The sequence below is a fragment of the Dryobates pubescens genome, chromosome 25 (genome assembly GCF_014839835.1).
Source record: "Dryobates pubescens isolate bDryPub1 chromosome 25, bDryPub1.pri, whole genome shotgun sequence".
Lineage (NCBI taxonomy): Eukaryota > Metazoa > Chordata > Aves > Piciformes > Picidae > Dryobates > Dryobates pubescens.
Window position 1 is genome coordinate 10,811,719 of NC_071636.1, and position 24,132 is coordinate 10,835,850.

General features: G+C 40.9%; 1 protein-coding gene across 1 annotated transcript; it reads left to right on the top strand.

The window, feature by feature from the left end:
* The first annotated feature begins 2,989 nt into the window (after positions 1–2,989).
* On the top strand, positions 2,990–8,607 carry RAN (RAN, member RAS oncogene family). The gene is made up of 7 exons (XM_054173167.1): positions 2,990–3,099; positions 4,076–4,118; positions 5,036–5,120; positions 5,215–5,340; positions 6,291–6,478; positions 7,061–7,231; positions 7,338–8,607. The coding sequence occupies exons 2-7, from the start codon at positions 4,083–4,085 to the stop codon at positions 7,380–7,382; spliced, it is 651 nt and encodes a 216-aa protein (XP_054029142.1). The 5' UTR covers positions 2,990–3,099; positions 4,076–4,082; the 3' UTR covers positions 7,383–8,607.
* The last annotated feature ends 15,525 nt before the right edge of the window (positions 8,608–24,132 follow it).

The following is a 24,132-nucleotide window of genomic DNA, read 5'->3' on the forward strand; positions in this document are numbered from 1 at the left end:
AAGCTCTGGATTGCAGTCTCCTGTTCACCCACAGAGCAGCTAAGAGTGGTGCATATCCTGAAAGGAATATAAAGCTGTAGACTCCCAACTCTTCAACTAAAACACATTGACATGTATTGTTTGTTAGTTTTAGTAAAACAGCAAAACTTTGCCCACGTCCTGAATCTCTGCAATAACAGGTATGTCTTAAAGGTCCAGGAGTTTCTAGGAAATAGAGCATGCACGGACTGTGGAAACCAGAAGATTCTTACTTACATTGTCTTATGTGCTAAAAAGTACTACTTCAGACTGTAGTCAATTATGGGTAATTATTAGTGTCTCAGTTCTATCTTATATAAGCTTTATCTTCTAGACTACATGTTCAGTAACTGCAAATTCTAAAAATGTTACTTTTGGATATGGAGAATAATAATCAAATGCATAATTTTCATTGTATGTTTAAAAGACTTTATTCCAGTGTTGGATTAGGTATTTAAAGATGCCAAATTAGCAATATAACTCACTTTAGTGTCACTAAATTGCTGAATTTTTGTTTTCTGAAAAAAATTTTACATCTACATCACCCTTCTGCTATTGACGTAGTAAATGCTTATCTTCCTAGAGTGTAGTCTCTTCATGAAACCTGGAGCTGGACATACTCTACTTGGTGAAAAAAATGAATAAAGTTTTTAATTGATCTTTGCTATTGTATGATCCATTTTATCTATCCATGCTGAAAGTGACTACTTTCCTCTTCAAACCTTTTAGTGTAATTTCCTGTGTCACCTTGAACACCAGTGTGCAGATCTCCATTCCTGCCCGAGTTCCTATTCTGGAAACATTTCTGCAATCACTGCTTTAAGTGCAATTATCTTCCTTTTCATAGCTTGCCTGCACATATGCTTGCTTCATATATGGTTGCCTTCATTTACAGTTTATAAAATTACTTACATTATACTAATATAGCAGTTATATTCAAATATATTCTGGGGTTTTTTCTCTGGTTCTTCTCATTTTCATCTTCAGACACTTACTAAGGGTTTCTGTTGACTTAGTGCATTTATCTGCAGCAATGAGTTGCTAATTTTGTTCAAAATTGACCTAAGTTAAGATCTGTTAAAAGTAATTATTCTGCTGATTGCTTAGTGATATGCTATGGACTCTAATCTTACAGTGATCTAGCACTGCTGATAGGTGCTTGTGTTTTGTTCCCATTGCTGAATGGGCTTATCTGGAGTAGACCATTTTCTGGATCCTCTGAACTGAACACCTACTTACCTATGATGATAAACCAGATGATAAAACCTAGACACTACATATTAATTTATCTTCTTAATAACTAAATAAATATTTGCCAGGAGCTAAATTGGGGCATTTTTTAATTAGAAATCTGCTTTAATTATTCCAAATTGGAATACAACTAAAGATACTATTACCATTTTGTTTGCAGGGAAAAAAAAAAAGTGGTTTACTGATAACTTTGTAACACTATTGAGAAATTTCTAAAGTACATCTGAGTCTATACACAGTTACAGAATGTCCCAAACAACACCCCCTCCCTGAAATGCCCCTATTCTTTAAAACTACCAGATTCCACTGCTGTGGTTTTCTGAGGTCCTATTTATAAACACATACCTATTTGTCAAAAAGAGAGGTGGAATTCACAGGGGTCTTACAAAGATAGTGTTGTGCTGAGAAAAATTGGAGTTACTCTGAAAAGTGTCCTTCCTGACACCTAGAGGCGATCAGCAAAAATGCTGAAAAATCCATAAACCAAACTCGTCCAAAAAAGGGAAGGCAAAAAGTCTATAAGCCAATGTTTTGTTGGGTTTTTTTTCCAAATACAAAACCTTATGCAACGTTTGTATTGGCCTTACACTATCAAATAAGCAAAAGACAGAGCTTAGTGCAGCCACTCTTGTAAAACTTTCTGCATACGTTGCATCGATGTCTGTAGAAAATGAACAAGAAATAAGCTATCTCTGTATGTATCACCTGCTATGAAATGTTTTACATGTTAATTCAATTCAGAAATGCATTTTAAAAACACTTTATTCTGGATTATGGCATACACCACCAAAATTTATACAGGTCACAACAAAAGTTGTTGAAGTATATAGGAGTAACAAATATCAGAGAACCTTAAAATCTGTGTGAAGCCATTAAGTTTGGTATTTACAGATCTATGCAAAACACGTTCTTTGAAAGTAATTTTTTCAACGGCTTTCTTCCACTGATGTTTGGATTTAAGAGCTTTGAGAACCATTACAGATTCAGGTCTTACAAAGCAACTTCTATTTTCATTAATGCATGCTCTAGTGAATGCAGGTAGTTTGTATGAAGAACTGAAAATGTCGTGAGGGGCATTTAAGGAAAGACCTTTTGAACACAGCTGTTTTTACCAGAAAGCTGTTCAGTTAAATTCGATTGCTGCTTTTAAAGACTGACCACATTATCAAACTGTGATCAGAGAATTTTAGTTGGTGCAATTTAGTACATGCAATTTTTAAGGTTCGTCTGTAGAAGAGGAATCCTCCACTGACCAAAGCACTTTCTGATGCGATTTGTATGGTTAACGTGGAGATGCCGGAGTTCCCTGGGCAGCTCCGCCTGACATAAGAGCAACCGTAGGCCTTTATAGCTGAAGGTGCTGCCTAGACCCACGGTTCTGTCCGCTCTCTTAGCGGCGGGCTGCACAAGACTGGCTCCAGGCAGTTCAGCGGGCCGAAACTTGCTGCAGCCGGCAACGGGGCGTGCGCGCCTTCCCGCCCACACTACAAAGGAACCGTTCCCTTTAATCCGACGGGCTACATCAGTGTCAAGCAGCTGCCATTCGTGGAGACACAGGGCCGAGCCGCCCGCCCTTTCCGAACTCGGAGGCCGAGCCCTGGGCTGCAGCCGCCAGCAGAAAACGGAGCCCGCAGGACCGGGCCCCGCGGCAGTTCCACGCGCGCCCGGCGGGCTGCCTCCCTCCCGCCCGCCCGCCCCACGTGACGGCCAACCCCTCCCCCCTCCCTGTGGCCGCGCGGCGTCGCTCTCCGGGTATTTGAACCGCGCTTCCGCCATCTTCCCAGCGCCCAGTCACTGAGGGGAGCGCCGCGGAGAGAAGCTTTGGCAAAGGTAACGGGGTCGGGACGGCCTCCTCTTTCTGCTAGGAGCGGGCGTGGGGGAAGTATGGCCGCTTTGAAAAGCGTGAGTGGTAGACATGGCGGTCACCGTTAACTACCGCCTAAGGAGTGGGGGTAGGAGGTGGGCTGGGTTGCAGTGAGGCTGGGCCTGAGCGACCGTTGCAGCTGCAATATTCGACTCATGTGGCGGCCTTTCTCTCTTTACCACTCGGGATGGGAGAGGCAGAGGGGTAGGAGCTGTGCTGTGCTCCGTCCCGGATAAAAGGGCGGGCGAAATCCCGGGGACGCGGAGTGGGGCCTCCAATGGCCCGAGTCCGCGAGGGGGAGGGGAGGTGGCGCGCGCTGCTCAGTCATGGTGGCTCATGGCGGGGAGAGCGTGTTGGGCCTGTCGGTGGGGGCTGGGGGAAGGCTGAGGCCTGCTCGGGAGAAGGTCTCTCGTTAGGAGCCCTAGAGGATTCGCTTTGGGCTTTCTTGACCAGAAGGTGATTTTTTGGAAGTGTAGGATACGGATTCTGGGCGGGTTGGGGAGCACTTTCTGTGGAGCGAGGCAGGGGTCGGCCTTCGCTGATGTGGCCTTCGGAGGCTGGAGTTTACTATCTTATTTTCGAGCCCGAAAGCTAAAGGGGTGCGGTGGCGGTAGCCTGCCGTTGCTGGGTCTCCAGAGGTGGGCGGGGAGGGGCCGCCGCCATTACCGCGCGCACTCCTGCCGCATGTGGGGAGACGTGGAGACGCTTCCTGCCCCATGAATGGGTCCGGGACCACGCGTCTCGACGCTGGGCAGGAAGTGGGGAGGGGGGAGCGCGGCAGGGGCTGGGCTTGGGCCTCCGCAGGCGGGGAGGGCTAGCGCGCGCGCGCTGCACGCGCCTAAGGAGGCGGTTTGGGAACCGTAAACGGTGCCCGGCCCCTTCCGGCCGGGCTTTGAATCGGCTCGCACGTTGTGAGCTCACATGCTTCCATTTCCCCTGCAGACCCAGCATGGCCGCCCAAGGAGACCCTCAAGTGCAGTTTAAGGTAAGGGAGTGGTTCGGAGGTTTTTAGAACCTTTTTTTTTTTTTTTTTCCGGGTAGAAAAGTAATACGAGCGACTCTGGAATACCAGCATGGATGGTCGGTTTGATTTTGAAGTGCTGGTGTTTCCTTAACAGTGCGCCTAATTCATTGTAGTATTGCATATAGCACGTACAAAAAAATCTGTTGCACAGTCTGACGCTGTTTGTGGTTTAGCATAATAAATGTTAGTGGTGCTTTGCCTATACAGTAATTTTTAAACTTAAAAAGTGAAGATCATAGCTAAAAGTACTTGAAGTGATTTAGAATAGTCTGTTTTCTGTTGTGTATCGTTTAGGGAAGAAAATTTTAAACGTTTTAGAATAGAATTTCTGTGGCAGTGTGGGTTGGTTTGTTGTTATCTTAACAGCCATAAGTCCTTATAACACCCCTTCATTGAAAGGTTGTTACTGGTGTTTCTTACAATACTTTGCTAGAGTATTCCTCTAGCTAGTAGTGCAGTAGTTTGAATTGGTGGTTGAGGGGGGTTTTTATGTGTAGATTTTTTCAGTTCTAAGATTGTAGTGGGTTTTGGTTATTTGGATGCTTAAATAATAATGTCTTGTGTAAATGTGATCACGTTCATATTGATAATGCCAAATATTCTTAATACAGTCACTTACACTTTAGTGGAACCATACTTGCAGCTCATTGTAGTTTCCAGCTACAGAAACTACATTAGTCTGACCTGTGTTGAGGCACAATAGGCTTAACTTTCTGGGTCCCAGTACAGTGAGTCACTTTGTGGAGAATTCAGTCTTTTGTTAATGGCAATTTATGGGACCAAAGTCTTTGTAATAATAATTAGTATTTGCACTTTAATAATCAATAAATGTCTCAAGAAGTGTATTACTCTGACTTTTTGTCTTTGTCTGTCTACAGCTTGTTCTGGTCGGTGATGGTGGCACTGGTAAAACAACATTTGTAAAACGCCATTTGACTGGTGAATTTGAAAAGAAGTATGTAGGTATGTCTTGAAGAAACATTTGAGTTGTAATACTTTGGAACTAGAAATGAAATTCGTGACTTGCTAACTGCACTGCTTTTTCTTACTATTACAGCAACGCTGGGTGTTGAAGTTCATCCTCTGGTGTTCCATACCAACAGAGGCCCTATTAAATTTAATGTATGGGACACAGCTGGTCAAGAAAAATTTGGTGGCCTGCGAGATGGCTATTACATCCAAGGTAAGATGGTGTGTCTATGTGGAAATACTCTCTACTGCTTACAGTTCAAACCTTCTATTCATACTGGCTACTCTAAAAGCTGTTAGTGTGGCTTGCAGTGATGAACTGGTTTCTGGGTCTTCAGGTTCTTCCTGTCAGTCCTTTGCTAGGCAATGTGTGCTGATGTAGGAGTATTGTAAGATTGTTTCAATGTGGTGTTGCAGGCTTTGGTATATAAGAATGCTGCACCTTAAATGACAAGATATTGCTGATTGGGATTCAGTAGTTAAAAGGTGAAAGCACGTGCTTCAGTTGGTATACATCTCTGTTAATGTACTGTGCTGAGGCAAGGACTTGGAACGTGCAAACTATAAAACGGTGGCTATAGTGTAGCAGTTTTTCTGAAGAAATACTAATAGTGTTCCTTCTGCTTGGCTAAGCTGTGTTCTATGTGTACTTCAGTCACCTGCATGTCTAGAATTTTGCTAAGGATTATTAGAGTTTGACATTGTTGTTTCTTTTAGCAGTATCAGGATCAAATCCAGCCGTTACATTCTTTGAAAAACTTAACTATTCTGGACAAGGGCATCCTGAGATGTGGATGGCAAGCTCTCAGCCTACCTGATGTCTGAGATCAGTTAAATGGATTAACTGATTTCTGTCAAATGTTTGTGTAAATCAAAGTTGACTTCTCTAATGCTTGTATGTTCTTCACCATGCAACACCATGTCACTCAGTAAGACTTCTATATTGATAAAACTAGCTAGTGTTTCAAATTGAGCCCTAAATATGTGAAATGGTGTGGACCAGGTTCTGTAGACTCCTGTGTTGAATTTGTGAACAGAACTGTGAAGCTGAGAGAGTTAAAGGAAGTGCTTAAGCCTAATTTTGAATTTCTGTCTCAATTTCTTAATGAGCAAGTAAGTGCTTACATTCCTAATGTGTAACACTTTGCTATTATTTTCTTGCAGCTCAATGTGCCATCATAATGTTTGATGTAACATCAAGAGTTACTTACAAGAATGTACCTAATTGGCACAGAGATCTGGTACGAGTATGTGAAAACATCCCTATAGTCTTGTGTGGCAACAAAGTGGATATTAAGGACAGAAAAGTCAAGGCAAAATCCATTGTCTTCCACAGGAAGAAGAATCTCCAGGTATGTTAACATGAGCTTGTAGGAATCAAATTTGTTCCATCTGTTGACTGCAGTTGGGTTGTATGGGTGTTATGCTTTTTGAATTACAGCTTATAGTGACAATTTACATCTCACTGGCAGTTTGAACCTAATTCAGGGAAGGGGAAGTGATGAGGCTAAGGACAACCACCACTGATTGTGACCAGGAGCTATAGGCTCTTTAGAGAGTTTGTGTGCATTTGACTTCAACTGCTGAGAGTATCATCAGATGACTTAGAACTGAGAGTAAAGCAGATTAAGTTACAGGAAAAGAACAGGTGCACTGTTGCCTCCTGAATGTTCTGTCTTTGGTCAGATTGGATGGCTTACTCATGAGTTACCAATTTCTGCCTATTTGAAACTAAATTTCTAGGCATTTAGATTGTAATGTCCCTGAGAGCATAAACAGAAGTCATGCAGTTAAAAAGAGTGCTATGGTAAAAGTAGTGCTGATTATGTGCATGGCAATCATGGTATGTCCCTAAATGGCAGTTGAAGGTGCCTTAAAAAAAAAAAACAAAACCCAAATACAATTTGTACTTTTTTGTTTTTTCTCCCCTACAGTATTATGACATTTCAGCTAAGAGTAATTACAACTTTGAGAAGCCTTTCCTCTGGCTTGCTAGAAAGCTTATTGGAGATCCTAATTTGGAATTTGTTGCCATGCCTGCTCTTGCACCACCTGAAGTTGTTATGGACCCAGCACTGGCAGCACAGTATGAGCAAGACTTACAGGTAAGTGAGAAGGGACACACAAGTTAAATGATTGCCTGTTAATTAGTGTGGACTTCTGGGACAAATAATTGAAGAATAGTTCTTAAGTGTAACTTCTTTGTTCCAGATTGCTCAAACCACTGCACTGCCAGATGAGGATGATGACCTGTGAGGGATGAAGCTGGAGCCCAGCGTCAGAAGTCTAGTTTTATAGGCAACTGTCCTGTGATGTCAGTGGTGCAGCGTGTTTGCCACTTTATTATCTAGCTGAACAGAACATGTGCTTAATCTTTGGGATGCTGAAAGAGATGAATGGGCTTCGGAGTGAATGTGGCAGTTTAAAAAAAAATACAAAACAAAATGAAAAAAACCCAAACAAAAACTTCATATTTTGGACCTGCGTAGTTAGCTGTTTTTTGGACTGCAATTATTTCCCCTTTTGAGTTTCAAATATAAGACTGCTGCAGTCACATCAGAGTGTTAAGTGGTAAATCTTGTTTCTGTCATTCCCATTCTTTTTTGTTTAGGTAATAAAGTTGTATTTCAAGTATCTCTAAGCAAGTGAACTTTCATGCATTGTTAGAAAAACTCTTTAAAAGTGTCTTCAGTGGAGGCGAATACTCGATTGTCCACTGCATTTCTCATTCTGTTCCTCTTTTCCCTCCTGCTTCTCATACTATGCTACTCTTGCTAAATCACAGCTAACAGTTAACCTTCCCTTGATTTCATGAAGCATAGAATTGCAACATCTGAGGAAAGCTGAACTAACCAGGTAAAATTAAAGCAGTGATTTCTTGACTGGTAAGTGTGGCTAGATCAGTATTCCCATGCAAATGAAATGTTAATGGTCTGCAGGGGTCTTGAGGGAAGTGTAGTTCAGCTTCTTTATGGTACCATTAGATGCAGTCTCTCAACTCTTGTTTATGTTCTACAATTTGCCCTCACGGAGCTCTGTCTTCAGTAGCCAGAAACAAATGGCATCTAGATCTGGTAGGTGACTTAAAAGCTGTATCTTTGCATGGTCCATCATTCAGTAGAGCTAGAGCTGATGAAAATAAGCATCTTAAAATTCACTAATTACAAACCAGCTGTGGTTTGAGCTAAAAAGCTCTTGGCTACAAAACAGCATATTGTCAAACCACATCTATATAAATATTTAAACTTTACTGTAACTGCACCAAGTTCTTAATTTGAAACTTGCTTATTACAGCACAAATGGTGGAAAATGTTGACTTTTAACACTACCTTGTAGAGATTAATCTTGGTCAATAGTACTGCTAGTAAGCAAAACTAAGATACCATTTTTCAGTAGTGTTTGAGTACATGAAGCCTTGAACTCTTCAGTTTTGTATTTTTGGTTTCTTAATAAAGTGGAGCATTTCATTTATTCCTTTTAACTTGCATGTTTGTGTACATAACTGCTACCTGAATATTTAACTATTCAACTACTCTGGTACATGCTAGCAAAATTGTGGACTCTGATTAATTCTGCAGTACTGTTGTAAGGAAATCATTAGTATGAGTTGGTTTGGGGTGTGTGTTCTGTTCTGTTCTGTGAGAAGCTGAATTGTATTTAGGACCTGATGCTCATTAATGAAAATAAGGGATGTCATATACTTTGTTTAAAAGCAGCCAACCAAAACCCACTTAATACATTGAGTCTCGCTCCATCATCTTGCTTTAATGTCATACTGTAGGTTCTTGCCTGTAGCATTTACTAATTTACCTGTGCATATCTTTAATATTGCTGGCTTGACTATCTGCTGCTGCCATACTAGGTTTGGTAGCTTTTTTGTCTTCAAGCTGTCTCACTTCTGAAAATACACTACTTGGTGCGGGGGGCAGGGGGGAGAGGGGAATATTTATAAGAGTTAAGTAGTTCTGCAGTATTGATAGGCCTTAAGCTGAAAAGGCAGCACTGAAGGTGCATGTATTGTACTGTAGGGTGTCCTCTATAGCTTGGCCTGCTGCATGTAGGTACTAAGCTCTTAAGTATGAATTCCTATGGAACATATAAGATGCATGAAAAACAGAACAGCTGTTTAAAGACTGCTATGAGCTTTGTTTTGTAATCCTCAGTATTACTTCGGGGGCCCCCAAAGACAAGATGTTTCAAGTTGAAGGGATTACAGCAGCACTAATATTTTAGAGTTGAATGAAGTCCAGCTATTGCAGCTTGGGTTGCCATTTCTACACCTTGTTAATTGATAAGGTAGCCTCAATACACCTATGCAAATTCCTTGGTTGAAATTCTTTAACAGTAGCAATTCTTTCTCTAATTTGGCTTAGGTAAAAAAATCTTTATCTGTTTAGACAAGTAGTGAGGAAAATAAACAGTGTTCCAGGAACGATCTCTACTGCTGAGACCAAAATATCTTTTTGCAATGCCTACTCTTGTTCTACATGCTTGACCCCTATATAACTTGATGAGCTTAGTTACAGTTTTTGTGCTCCCTATACACTGAGTTTTCCCACACAAAGAGTGCTATTTTCATGCTGGCTTTTAGTATTAGTAGTAGAACTTTCAAAAGCAGTATGAGGGGCTGGCCCATGTGGTGCTATAGGCTGGAGTCAGTGGCTGGAGAGCAGCCAGGCAGAAAGGGACCTGGGGGGTACTGGTTGATAGTAGGCTGAACAGGAGCCATCAGTGTGCCCAGGTGGCTAAGAAGGTAAATTGCATCCTGGCCTGTGTCAGAAACTGGCCAGCAGGAGCAGGGAAGTCATTCTGCCCCTGTACTCAGCACTGGTTAGGCCACACCTTGAGTACTGTGTCCAGTTCTGGGCCACTCAATAAGAGGGACATTGAGACACTTGAACATGTCCAGAGATGGGCAACAAGGCTGGTGAAAGGCCTTGAGCACAAGCCCTAGGAAGAGAGGCTGAGGGAGCTGGGATTGTTTAGCCTGGAAAAGAGGAGGCTCGGGAGACCACCTTGCTCGCTACAACTACCTGAAGAGAGGTTGTAGAGAGGTGGGGGTTGGTCTCTTCTCCCAGGCAACCAGCACTGGAACAAGAGCACACAATCAAGCTGTGCTAGGGGAGGTTTAGGTTGGTTGGTAGGAAGAAGTTCTTCATAGAGTGATTTGCCATTTGAATGGGCTGCCCAGGGACGTGGAGTTGCCATCACTGGAGGTGTTTTGTAAGAAGAGACTGGATGGGGTGTTTGGTGCCATGGTTTAGTTGATTGGATAGTGTTGGATGATAGGTTGGACTCTCTGACCTCAAAGGTCTTTTCCAACCTGGTTAATTCTAAAAAGCTCTAATTTGCTTTTCCTACTTCTGTAATACTACTCTTGAGTATTTGACCATCCAAGGTCAGTGTTAGAGTAGTGGGGAGAACTAGCACATGCACAAAATATGTAAGGTAAAAGCATTAGGTTAAACTGGCAGAGTTTTGCCATGTCTGTTCTGACAACTCCCCTGTTCCCCCCAGGGGAGGGAAAGTAACACAAAAGAACCCTTCTGGGTTGAGATAAACAGTGAAGATGGAGATGGTACAATACACAATCACCTTAGTCTGCTTGCAGAAAAGCACAGCAAAATGAAGAAGCAGCATCAGAAACCAGTTGACTTCCCTTCCCTCGAACACGGAAGCAGGAACTGGAACAAGAAGCTTCTGATACTACAACCTGAACTTCAAGCTCCATGATACTTTGCCCCAGCCAGGAGTTTAATTTTGAAGCACGGTATTGAATAGCGGCAGCTGATTCGACTCAACCCATGACAGAAGTGCATGCCAGGACTGGGCCAGTGTTCATATTGGGGCACTAGTGCACTACAGGGCTAGGTTGGCTGATTTTTCTCTCATTTTGGGTAGTCATAGTTCATATCTCACTGTGATGCTGGAAGTCTGTGACTGAATCAGATTTCCACATTTCTACTGCATGCTTTAAGGGGGGGGGAAAAGTTGCAAATAAGAGACTAATTTCCCCACATAATTTAATATTTTATATAATATGAATAAAAGCTTGTACTGTTTGATCCACCATCTCCAAAATCATGGCTTCACTATGTTAAATGGGAGCATTCAAAAGTCAGCTTCATCTATATAGTTCCTGGTTTACTCAAGGTTACCTATTTTCACATTGACCTTTATTAATAAAGGTACTGAAAAAGGCAGTTAACTAAGTTGTTGATGTTGACAGTTGTAGACAGTCATAAACAGGAATAAAGTTAGGATCAATAACATCTAAAGAAAACTTTAACCAGTGGCCTTGAGTGACAAGAATCACCGATTATACTCTGAAGTATCAGGATCGTTCTTCATAGAACTATTTAGGGCTTACGTACAAAGTGTTAAACTGAAGCGAGCAAATCGAAGGGTTAAAAAGTGGTTCTTTGCTTTCAAGTTTGTTTCCACCCCGCCAAGAGCTTGCAAGAGCCATGATTGCGTGTGTGGTACCAGTTCCAGCCACACGATGGCGCACGCTGTCTGTAGCTGGTTTGCTCCAGCGAGACTGTCAAATTGAAACACACCTCTTGGGGTTGCACAAGCGTCGTGTATTCAAGAAGGCTGCAATGTGGATGCTTTTTGGATTATTAACAGTAGGAAATTACTGTAATGCATGTGCAGTGGCAGATGCTAGCTAACAAAAATGGAGCAGGTAAAAAACTTTTGCTCTCTCCTCTCTTCCCCCCCAATATTTTTATTTGTTGCAAAATAAGATTAAACATATACGGCTTTCTACAAAGATTGGAGAACAAGAGAAAATAAAGTTCCTCAGGCACACTACGTATTTCTTAGGTGATGAACTGCATCTGTGCTGTCCAGCTGAGGTCCCTGGTTCAGTGTGGAATAACTGTCTGACAGGCAATTTGTAGCTGGTGTAGTACTTGTGGAACTCCGGGCAGCTGTTGCACAGGAAATCTGTGCAGTGTGGTACAAAACCAAAGTGGTATCTTCAGAAGCACAGCCTCGATAAGATACAGCAATGGGCAAAATGTTGTATTATGCAGTGAGATGACACCTCCATGTAAAGAGGGATAGGAGGGAACTCAAAAGTAGGAGGAAGAAATTGTGTATGCAAGTTAGGATATCAGAAAAGGTATGAAGAAAGATGTCAATTATGATAACGGTGAATGAAACGTTCCAAAGCATAAGTAGCAATTATATTTAGTGGAAGTCTGCTATTAGGTACCAAACCAAGAAGAAGAAAGTAGAAGAAATGCCAAAACTCTCGGACAACTGGGAGCTTCCACTAGAAGGTTTTCCACCACAAATAAAATAAAATAAGACCAGCTTGTTATCCAATAAATTGCAAGAGCCAGGAAGTGCTCTCTGGGGACTTTAGCAAAAAGCTTTAAAGAGAAGAAATAGACCTAACAGAAAATTGGTTTTATTACTCCTTTCAGTTATTTTGATTGACTACTTTTGCAAGTGCTTTTCAAGTGCTTTAGTTATAGGTTTTCAAAAGAGATAGATGCTGCCTTTTTGATGTGTATATACAGTGCCTTGTATAACTAAGACCATCTCCTGACCCAGAGACTTCAGCACAACACATGTGAATGCTTTTTGTTTTCATACAAATGTTACATATCAGCCTTGTGGAATAAACACAAATGTAAACACATACACAAAACCTTCACCTCTGCTGATGGAAGAGAGTAACACTATCTTCTTGGGTTAATTATGCTTTGAAAATTAGTTTGTATTTTAGTTGTTGTTGACCTCTACTGAGTGGATATGTGTTCCTATTGGTTTACCCCTAGCAGAGGACTAATGCTTTTATCCTGTCTGAACAGTGGATAAATTTTACTTTTAAATACATGACATCCATCACTGGCTATTTAAAATCCAACATGTTAAGTTCTGTAATGGTATTTTCATAGGTACTGGCTTGACTACAAAGCTTTTTCTTCCCTGTTTAATTGTGCGTATGTGACTTGATGTGGTAAGCCTTGATGATTCTGTGTCCTGTTCTTTACCCTACCTCACTTTGCCTGTGCTAAAAAAGGCTTAGAGCCCAAGAGAAAGAAGGAAAACGCTTGCTCTCTTGAAAAATCAATATTTCTAACTAATTAGAAAGGATCTGAAGGTCACATCAGTTGTCTTGAACTGCAAGTGACATCTGAAAATGACAGCTATTGAAGCAGCCTATGGAAATCACTGTGAGACTGACAAATCCACTAGAAAAAGAAAAGGGTTTTTTTCTGATCTCCATGTCATATCCATTTTCATAGTCAAAATCACATTTTGAATGGTTGATTTTACTTTAGTTTGCTTTACTGCAATATGCATTAAGAACAGTGGCAGATACAGTTGTTTATTGTTTTGGAAATATGTTTTAACCAGTTCCATGATTACAGGGTATATCTTGTGATTTTTAGGATCTTTGAGATGGCTGTTACAGCCAACAGATGTAATTTCTCTAATCACATTATTAAGCATTACACAGAGTGAGGAACAAACCAATAGGAGTCACAGTGGTCCAAAGAGTGCAGGGAAGAGAACTGATGCTGGGGTTTGTTATATATCTTGATCCTCTTTTATTGATGGGAGAGGTAAAACTGCAAGACTCAGTACCTGAAACTCTGGGACTTAGTCTGGATCTTAAATCCAGAATTCAATTGTCATGCTTAATGGTTACATTTCAGATTTGAAAGCTCTTCAGATCTTAAGAACACAGATTTGGAAGCTATTGCCAACACTTTAGCTAGCTGTCTAATTCCTGTCCCCACCCTCTCAGTGCTTTTGAGACTTAAATCTAAAATAAGAAACCAAACAAGACAGGAACTGTGTCATTCCACATAGAATGAAAAGTCTTTAATATGGACATCTATAGTAGGCTCAGATGTTTTTACTGAGAAGTAATTTGCAGGTTGTCTTGTGTGTGTGTTCTCCATTTGTGCTGGTAAACTTGTTTCACAAAGTAGTTGAGTAAAACTTTCATGCAGTTGCTTTTACCCAGAAGAGCATGAAAGAATTAAGTAAGACTGAATAAAAAAAATTAATAAATTTGGCACTGCTTCCAAAGGCCAAACTGTGTCATGGTGAAATACTTCTGTAATCAAGAAAATTCGACTACCTGGATGATACCAAAAATTATGCAGTTACAGGCAGTGGCCCTTTTGACAAATAAATTTTGGCTTAAATAAAGAATTTGTGTAATTTGTTTATACAATTATCCGGTCTTATGTAAGCTTGACATTAAGGCTCAGATAACCAAAGATAAACTAGACTAGACTAGGCTAGAATAGAATAGACCAGGTTGGAAGAGACCTTCAAGATCATAGCGTCCAACCCATCAACCAATCCAACCTACAACTAACCCATGGCACCAAGCGCCCCATCAAGTCTTCTCCTGAACACCTCCAATGACGGCGAATCCACCACCTTCCCTGGCAGCCCCATTCCAATGGGCAATCACTCTGTATAGAACTTCTTCCTAACATCCAACCTAAACCTCCCCTGGTGCAGCCTGAGATTGTGTCCTCTTGTTCTGGTACTGGCTGCCTGGGAGAAGAGACGATCATCTGTCTGTCTACAACCTCCCTTCAGGTAGTTGTAGAGAGTGATAAGGTCACCCATGAGTCTCCTTTTCTCCAGGCTAAAAGATCTGATTAAGATCTGATTAAAGATCTGATTAAAGCAAATCTTTGGGATTTGCACAAAAACTTAAACTAATTTGCAAATAATAGAATATTTTCTTCAGTGTATGGAGTAAGCGGTTCAAGTCAGTACCACAGTGCAACAACAACAAAAATCTAAGGAACAGGATGACACAGTAAGTAGACAACAAAAATTTATCCAGTTACTGTTAATTAGGAAGTAGGACCTCATCCAAAGAAAACTTAAATCTATAATTTAATGTATGATGTTATTCACCTGATTACCTGGTCTTTGAATCCTGAGGCTCTTAATGTTTTCAGAAAGATGGTATAAATTAGATCAGATTAACAGTACATCTATAGCATGATAAAAGCATTTTCATCTGCTTAGGCTTAAATTTTATTGCCAAAAAGCCGTGCTTTGTTTGCTGGCATCGACCAGCAACTTCTGATTTTCTTAATTAGAAAAATATTTTTTTCCGTGATAACGTTAGCCTTTTTGAGTTGGCTCCGGGGTTTGTGTTTGTTTGCTTTTTCTTTGGTCTGAGCTGTTCAGTTTGTCCTTTTCAGTATCATCAACGAAAATGTCATTAAATATTTTCATGAGAGCAGTCTACGTTTTGACTAACCTCGTCTAAATATCTTTTACTACTTGATATATTCTACAGACCACAATCGTGCAATGTCCACTCCCACCCTTTGATTGTCTTTTGCTGTTGTGCAAATTGTGTTTTGCATTGTGCGAATAAGATCTGTAAGACCTGAAATTTTTCTCCCCATGAAGTTTGTTCTCATTGCTTTCATGGTTCTTTGCTGAGCTGTGAAGTACTGAGTCACTCAGCAGCAACCATCTTCATGCAGGTAGATTCCTACCAGAGCTGGGGGCCCACTTAAGAGCTCATGAAGTAGCTTGTCACATCACGTCCAACAGCTGCTCATTCAGCATTATGTTTGTGCTATCAGAGGTCACAACTCTGATATGCTGCGCTTCAACAGTAGGATAATTCTTGATAATCACAGTAATACAGATGCTAATAAAATCTGTATGTTTTATAACTCTTCTCATGCTACTGAAACTTCTGTATCCCTCCCATACCGTGCATGCCTTCAAAGGCAGTACTAGCTGTATAGTTTATACAAAATCATTATGCATAATCCTTTCCCATTAGGTCTGGAAAGTCTTGTGGGAATTTTTTTGTTTGGTTGGTTTGGGTTGGGTTTTGTGATTTATTTATTTTTATTATTATTAGTTTTGGTTGGTTTGATTTTGTATTAAAATTGTTCTTTATAATGCATGAAGGGGTTTGACTTGGAATTTTTTTTCTGCTCTGTATTGGAAATTAAAATTTATTATTTCAGGATTTGCACTGTAAACTTTGGTGTTGATACTAACCAAAGCTAATATTGTTTGCCCCTAAAGAAAAAATAGAAATGGAGAGGACACAAATAAATTGACAATCTCAGAAGTCACAGAATCATGGAAAAATACAATTGGAATGGACTGAAAGAACTAACTTAATACGTCCTCATGCTGCAAGGCAAGATTGTTTCCATAGCATCTGTAACAAGTGTTTGTCCAGGCTGTCCTTCAAGACATCCTCAAAACCAGAGATTGCACAGCACTTTCTGTCCTTTTCTTCTGCAATGTTCTACAGTAATATGAAGCCTTGTGACCTCTTACTCCTCCACAATGAGTGTGAAAACCAGATCTGAGTCTTTTCATGTGTTCTTTTCACATGACCAAATCACTCTGTACTTCCTGGCTTGTCACTCTTGACTCCTGTTCTGCTGGTGCTCCCTGTCAAGCACACAGAAGATTTTAAGGTTTCGGGGTTTATTTTTGCTCAAGATTGACCTGCTTAGCCTTCTGTTTCTTAACCTGCCTTTATGTAGTGAATTGCTTGTTTGTAAACACAGAACACACATCCGTTCATGTTCATTATTTTGGTAGTTGCACCAAAGTTTGAAACCCAGAAGAGACTGTTAATGGTCTAGGCAGTACACGAACTGTAGAAATTATGGGGTTTGTGTGGGGGGTTTTGTTTTGCTTTGCTTTGTTTTGTTTTTTCTTCAGAGAATTTCAGGGTTATTTTTAAATTTCTGATTAAAAAAAAATAACAACCTGTAAAAAACAACAAAAGAAACCCCAACATCTTTCTATTAGGTGAACTAAAAGAGGCAGCTATGAATGTATTAAATGTACTAAATGCAAAAACAAGCGTTTGAGCTTTGTAGCTCAACAACGTGTTAAGTATTGCACAAAGAGCAAGAGAAACAAAAGCTGGAGCAAGCTTTGGCATAGTGTATCAACCCAAACTGATTGGGTACTTGGATAGAACAGACCATGTTTAGCCTGTGCCACCTACAATATTTGTTAGTTATTTTTACTCTTACAAAGACTACAGTCGTGATTTTGTTCTTATGAAAACATATCTTCAATGTCAACGATACAACCCTCTTCTTTGAATAAAACCACACTCACTTTCACACATGATTTATTCCTTTCAAATTTTCAATGTAAAGAGAAGCAACTAATGCTGCTGGCCAATTTTTGCAGTCCTAGGGAAAAAAACCAACAAAACAAACCTAAACCCCCTGCCATTAAATTTGCTAGCTGCTTGGCTGGAAAAGTGCTAAAATAAGAGAGACCAAATATTTAATATTAATTATTTTTTAAATGGTCTAAATGGGTACAATGTGTTTCAAACAGTTGTTCACTCATAGACATCCCCAGTTCAGGAATGTTTACCACTTAAAAGAATGTTATGAGGATTGTAGCAGATGCTGTCTATGGAGAGCTTAGTGCAGTAACATGAGATGATGACACATCTGCATGAACAAACACTATCAAACAGTTTTCCAAATACTCAGTTGTGTGCTGTGGTTTTGTTTAGAATTGCTTTGTCTTAGGTTATGAAAGCACTGGAGGCTGTGCAGTTTTTCAGTTTAAATAAAACTTCTTGTAGACTAGGTCTTAACTGGTAGATAGGTATGGCCCTGATGTGCATTTTGTAAGGGATAACAATGCAAAGGGGATGTAGTTGTTAAATGTCTGAAACCAGACATGATGTAATTCTTCCAGCACACAAGGAAAGTGCTTGTAGTATGTTACTACACCTGTACATGCTCTCCATCCCATGAGGAAAAGAGAGGTTGAGTGCTGGAAATGCTAAGAAAGCAGGAATCTTTCTACTTCTGCTCTATCCATACATTAACACAGATTAATACAATGATACTGTTTATAATACAAAATTGTTGCTTATTTAAGCAGTGGTTGGCAATTTAAACAGCCACCTTCTGTCTCTGAGTGAGGTATGCATTTTCCTGCTTCTCCTTAGAGCCAGGGGCTCCATCATTATTGTTTTAAAATGAATATTTCATAGTTACTTGGTCAATTAATATTGCCTATTATCGGGCTTTCTTGTCATATACCAAGGAAAAACACAGGGAAGGAAACATTCTTCAGTCTTTTTGAAGGTGGTGCATCTGGCAAATGATTTTTTTTCATTCTTTTTAATTTTTATTTTTATGCTTCCCTGTATAAAGATGCTATTATGAATTTGTTTTGGGCAGCCTAAAACAGTGGCTAGACAGAATTGCATCCTACACGGAGAAAACTGTCCTTTTGAGTACGAAGAGAACTTATTTGCTGAATCTTCTTCAATATAGTTGTTCTAAATAAGAAAAGGCTTGTGAGAGTACAATAAATATCCTGGAATTACTAATCAAATATTAATCAATATGCAATCACCTGGATTGGCAGTTCTATTCAAATCACACCATTCTGTCCTGTTTGTTAAATTTTCATTTACAATATAGAGATAAACTACCCACACTATAAAAATGAGAGGTATTATTTTCTGAGATACCAAAAGAAGAGCATTACCTCCATACAAATTACTTTGAGAGAAATAGTTTTCAGCCAATTCACTCTGAGTACATTTTCTGTTTCCTTGCTCAAAGAATAAATGAGAGGTGGTAAGAGGAAAAAAACCCTTCAAAATACAACACTTTTAAATACTGCCAAAAAGCAAGGTGAACCTGTCTGCCACAATATGGGGATAGCAGCTTTTAAAAATCACACTAGAAGTCATAGTTTCTGTGAATTGGATGGAGCTGGTGTAGACTGAGCTCCTTTGAAAGGCAGAAATAGCCATACAATGGGAGAGGCAGCTTTGAATCTGCAGCATAGTTACTGTTACTCACACCTTTGAATACATGAGATGTAGCTAGTAGAAGGAAATGAAAAGTTTTGAAACCCCTTTCTTGCCTGTAAATTGTACTGTCAGTTGAACTCCTGGTGCTTACTGTTTATTCTTGTTTGAGCTATGGTAAAGTGGCTTTGGTTGCAGCCAGATAAACCTTAGAATAGGGAGGGGAAGGCTTCTTTTGAGCAGCTGAGGGCACAGTCCCTGGTTTAGGAAGGCTACTGCAGAATCCAGGGAGAGACGTCAGGATAGGTATGCACAAGTTGAAGAAGGACTAGGTGAATGACAGGTTGCTTCTCCACCAAATCTGGGGAGTGTAGTTATTATCTGGAACAGCTTCTTCACCCTGTATTGTATTTTGTCCTTGTACAGTAATCAGAGGGAATGGGCTCTGTTCACCAAGTCCTTGACCTCCCTGTTGAGTATGAGCACTACAGTGCCATTGTGTTGCATTGTTAGTGAACATATCAAACCTGGTTTGAGAGCTAATGAGACCTTCCCATTGCTGCAGTCCTTTCCAAGGCCAGCTTCATAGGTTTTCATCACCAAAATGATGTTAAAAATTCCCAAATTTCCCCCTTAGTATGGGTTAATAGTTCTGCATTGGGATAAGATTTTATGAAGAAAAAGTAATAAGCTGTGTTGGAGATGACCTCTTTATCTGTGAAACTGCTTCTGCTTCAGAGTTCTGTGAGTAAATATTTTCTACTCATTATAAATATAACTGTGCTGGTATGAAAGTGTGTACTGAAAAGGTGGTAAGTCTGACACATGTGCCTTGCTCCAGTTCCTTGTGGGTGTGCAAATCTAATCAAAGTGTACCTGTGTGCATCTGAGTAGTTCCAAGAAAGCTGGTAGAGTTGTCCTGGATGTTCCCTAGGATGTATCAAGGGAGAAGTGAATTAGTTTACAAAGCTGTCAGATTTTTGTGTAAGTGAATTAAAGAATATCGGTTCTACAACTACTTACCCCAGATGTCCATAACGAGCCAGAAAACTTAGCACTAATATTTCAAATATAAGTGGACAGGAGTTGATATATCCTGAATACTTTTTAGTATATTAGTAGAAAATGTGATACTAGCTTCCCAAAATCTAGCTGTTAGATTTGTTCCTGAAATATTTCTTTCTGAGATGTTTGTTAAAACATTTTAATTCCAATTATGCACCAGCTCTCTTGTGGGCAGGTAATGATTCCAACAAAAACAACAGAAGAAAACTGTATTACAGACTGTTTGTTTTCTGAAGAGTAAAACACTTTTCAAAGAATTATTCTCTCTGCTTGTGTTTACATACTTGGCAATAAGGGTTTTCAACTTTAGGTTATTTTTCATTTCCTGTTAAATGTCAGCTACACTATTTGCTAATTTTCCATCTCAATAATATCAGCCTGACTGAACAGAAAGGGAACAAGGAAAGCTCAAACTGAAAGTTAAGTTTAATTATTGCATGGTAGGGCACAATAGTTGTTGGGGAGGCATTGCAACTTGTGTGACCAACAGGTAATGATCATCTCATTCCTGATTCATGCAGGAAAAAAGAGAGGCAAAATCCCATTTAGGACTTAGACTGGCCACTGCTGTGAAGGAGAAGAAAAAATGTTTCTATAAATATATTAATGCCAAACGAGGAGGCAGGGACAACCTCCACTCTTTATTGGATGCAGAGGGGAATATAGTAACAAAAGATGAGCAAGAGGCAGAGGTACTTAATACCTTCTTCGTCTCAATTTTCAATAGTGGGACAGGTTGTCTTTAGGACAGGTGGCCTCCTGAACTGGCAGATGGAGCCAGAGACCTGTATAGTCCCCTGTAAGCCAGGAGGAAGCAGTAAGGGACCTGCTGAGATGCTCGGATCCCCACAAGTCCATGGGACCAGATGGGATCCATCCTAGGGTGCAGAGAGAACTGGCAGATGAGCTGGCCAAGCCACTCTCCACCATTTACCACAAGTCCTGGCTCACTGGAGAGGTCCCAGGTGACTGGAAACTGACCAACGTGATGCCCATCCACAAGGTCCTGCCTGACCAACCTGATCTTTTACAATCAGGTTACCTTCCTGGTGAATGTGGGGGACATGGCACTTGAAGCCATTTTTTAGTTAGTCATGAGGTGCTGAGTGATAGGTTGGACTCGATGATCTCTGAGGTATTTTCCAATCTTACTGATTCCATGATTCTATGATTCTGTGAAGGCTGTGGATGTAGTCTACCTGGACTTCAGCAAATCATTTGACACTGTCTGCCACAACAAACTCCTGGCAAAGCTGGCAGCTCGTGGCTTGGACAGATTCACTCTAAAATGGGTCAATAACTGGCTGGAGGGCCAAGCCCAGAGATCAGTGCTGGGCCCGATTCTGTTCAATATCTTTATTGATGATCTGGATGAGGGGATTGAGTCCATTATCAGTAGGTTTGCAGATGACACCAAGTTGGGAGCAGGATGGATGGGCAGAGGCCAATGGGATGAGCATTAACAAGACTAAGTGCAGGGTTCTACACTTTGGCCACAACAAGCCCAAGCAGCACTATAAGCTGGGGACAGAGTGGCTGGAGAGCAGCCAGGCAGAAAGGGACCTGGGGGTGCTGGTTGATAGTAGGCTGAACATGAGCCAGCAGTGTGCCCAGGTGGCCAGGAGAGCCAATGGCATCCTGGCCTGTACCAGGAATAGTATAGCCAGCAGGACAAGGGAGGATATTATTCCCTTGTACTCAGCATAGTCATGCCACACCTTGAGTACTGTGTCCAGTTCTGGGCCCCTCAATTCAAGAGAGATGTTGAGGTACTGGAACATGTCCAGAGAAGGGTGACAAAACTGGTGAGGGGTCCTGGAAAACAAGACCTATGAGGAGAGGCTGAGGGAGCTAAGGTTGTTTAGCCTGGAGGAGGCTCAGGGCAGACCTCATTGCTGTCTACAAGTACCTGAAAGGAGGTTGTAGCCAGGTGGGGGTTGGTCTCCTCTCCCAGACAACCAGCACCAGAACAAGAGGACACAGCCTCAAGTTGTGCCAGAGGAGGTTCAGGCTGGATATTAGGAAGAAGTTCTTCACAGAGAGAGTGATTTGCCATTGGAATAGGCTGCTCAGGAGTCGCCATCCCTGCAGATCTTCAAGAAAAGACTGGATGAGGTGCTCAGTGCTATGGTCTAGTTGATTGGATAGGGCTGGGTGATGGGTTGGACTGGATGATCTTGGAGGTCTCTTCCAACCTGGTTGACCTGGTTGATTCTATGATTTTTGTTATTGTTGTTATAACACCCTTATCTTAGAAAGATATCCACCCCCTGAAAAAAAACAAACCACACCAAAAAACCCCAAGCAAAACAAAAGAAAACAAACAAATTAAAAAAAAAAAAAAGGGGTGGGGAGGGGTGTGGTGTGGTGGGGAGGAGGAAAAGGAGTAGGGGGGGAAGGAAAAAAGTAGAAACCTGGGGCATATAATTTCCCAGTGCTGTTTGCAAGTATCTTTTGCAGCAGATCATCAGGCTTTCTGTTCTGTTTATGGAATTCATTCTACCTGTCAACAATTGTCTGAGCTGCAGAGAGGCTCCTCCCTGGCCTTTTCGCTGCTCTCTGCTTAAGTGGGGCAGAAAATCCAGAGGTCCCCCCCAGTACTCTATGACAGGGGTCACAGCTCTCTCCTTCTTTACAGACCTAGCAGGGCCCCAGGGCAGCATGATGGAAAAGCTGTGCTGGGGAGAAACCTCTCCAGTGGCTTTAGCTGCCCAGTTACCCAGCACATGCAGACCTTTGTGCTTTTATTGACATGGAAGTACTTTAAACAAACACTATTTCATCTGCAGGTTCTTCAAGAGTAATCCACTGTGCTGTTTGTCTTCTGAGGGTTGGATCAGTTTTGCACGCAAGATGCCCCGTGCTGCCTCTGCTCTGCGGTGGGAGCAGTGTGACTTTTCAGATCAGGTTTCCAGAGGATCACAGGAATAAATTCAGAATTTGTTTCTGCAAAGAATAGCCAATGTCTGCTTGCAATTTGCTGTTTCCACAAAAATTTTTGGAAGTGAACATGTTTGCTTGGATTCTCACAATTGTTTTGGTAAGCATATTCTTTCCCTCGACAGGCCTCTCTTGGCAAATATTTCAAATTCCTGCTTTTCTCTTTTTACATTTCAGCTTTTCTCAGGATTTTTAGCTGCAGGTCTCTATTATTTCTAAGGGTGTCTCTACTTGTCAGCATCTAATGCAGAATTCCTAAGTTTGACACAGAATTCCTCCTTTTCTTTCAGGATATAGAGGACTTCGTGGCTAACAGTAATAAGGGAAGTAAGTCTAAGAAAACCTAGAGGGAAATAAGCAAAAGTCAGACTGGCTATGTCTAAGTGAGAAGCTAATTTTTTTGTTTGAAACTGAAATCCAAAATGTTCAAATTTATTCTGTTGCAGCTCCTAATTCAGGGTTTCAAACAAAATAAACATTGTATTTCAATAATGAAATTTGTAAACATTAATACCATTGAAGCATTCATTAATGTCTTCAGGCTTGCAATATGTGCTAAGGTTTCCAAAATTCATTTGGATTTCTTCACAGTGATCTGCAAGGAGCTAGTTACAACCAGAAGCTTTGGGAGTTCAACAGACATCTGGGAAACCAGCTGAGTAAACGAGGGCCACAGCTACTCCAAGATTGCTGGGCTTCCAGCTGTATAATTTCTGCATTAAGTTAGTGGAAAACTCTTTAAACCTAAAGAATACAACCAACTTTAGCAAAGAGTTTGGTACAGAATTTGTAAGTAGAAAAATAAGAGGGCTAACATACTGGAAGGAATAGATTTAAGAAAGGGAACCAAGCAAATTTAAGCACCTGAGAAGGTGGGGATGAGTCATGACATGGATGGGTGGGACATGAAGGACAATTAAAGATCAGAGGATAAGTCAGAGGGGCAGTGGCATCCATGGAAATAGGAATGTGTGACCACTTTGCTACACATCAGTACCTTATGCGTCCATTGATTTTAGCCAGAGAATGTTTTGCTGCGCAGGTAATCACCTAGGGGTGAAAAGAAGTTTTAATATACTGACACAACTTTTGGGGAAAAAAAAAAAGAGGTAAATAAAATAATTTGAATTTTGCTGAGTTATTAGCGTGGTCTAATTCCTTCTTTTAGTTTTTTGTCTTGCCCACATCACCTTTTAAGTGGTGAAGGGGCTGATA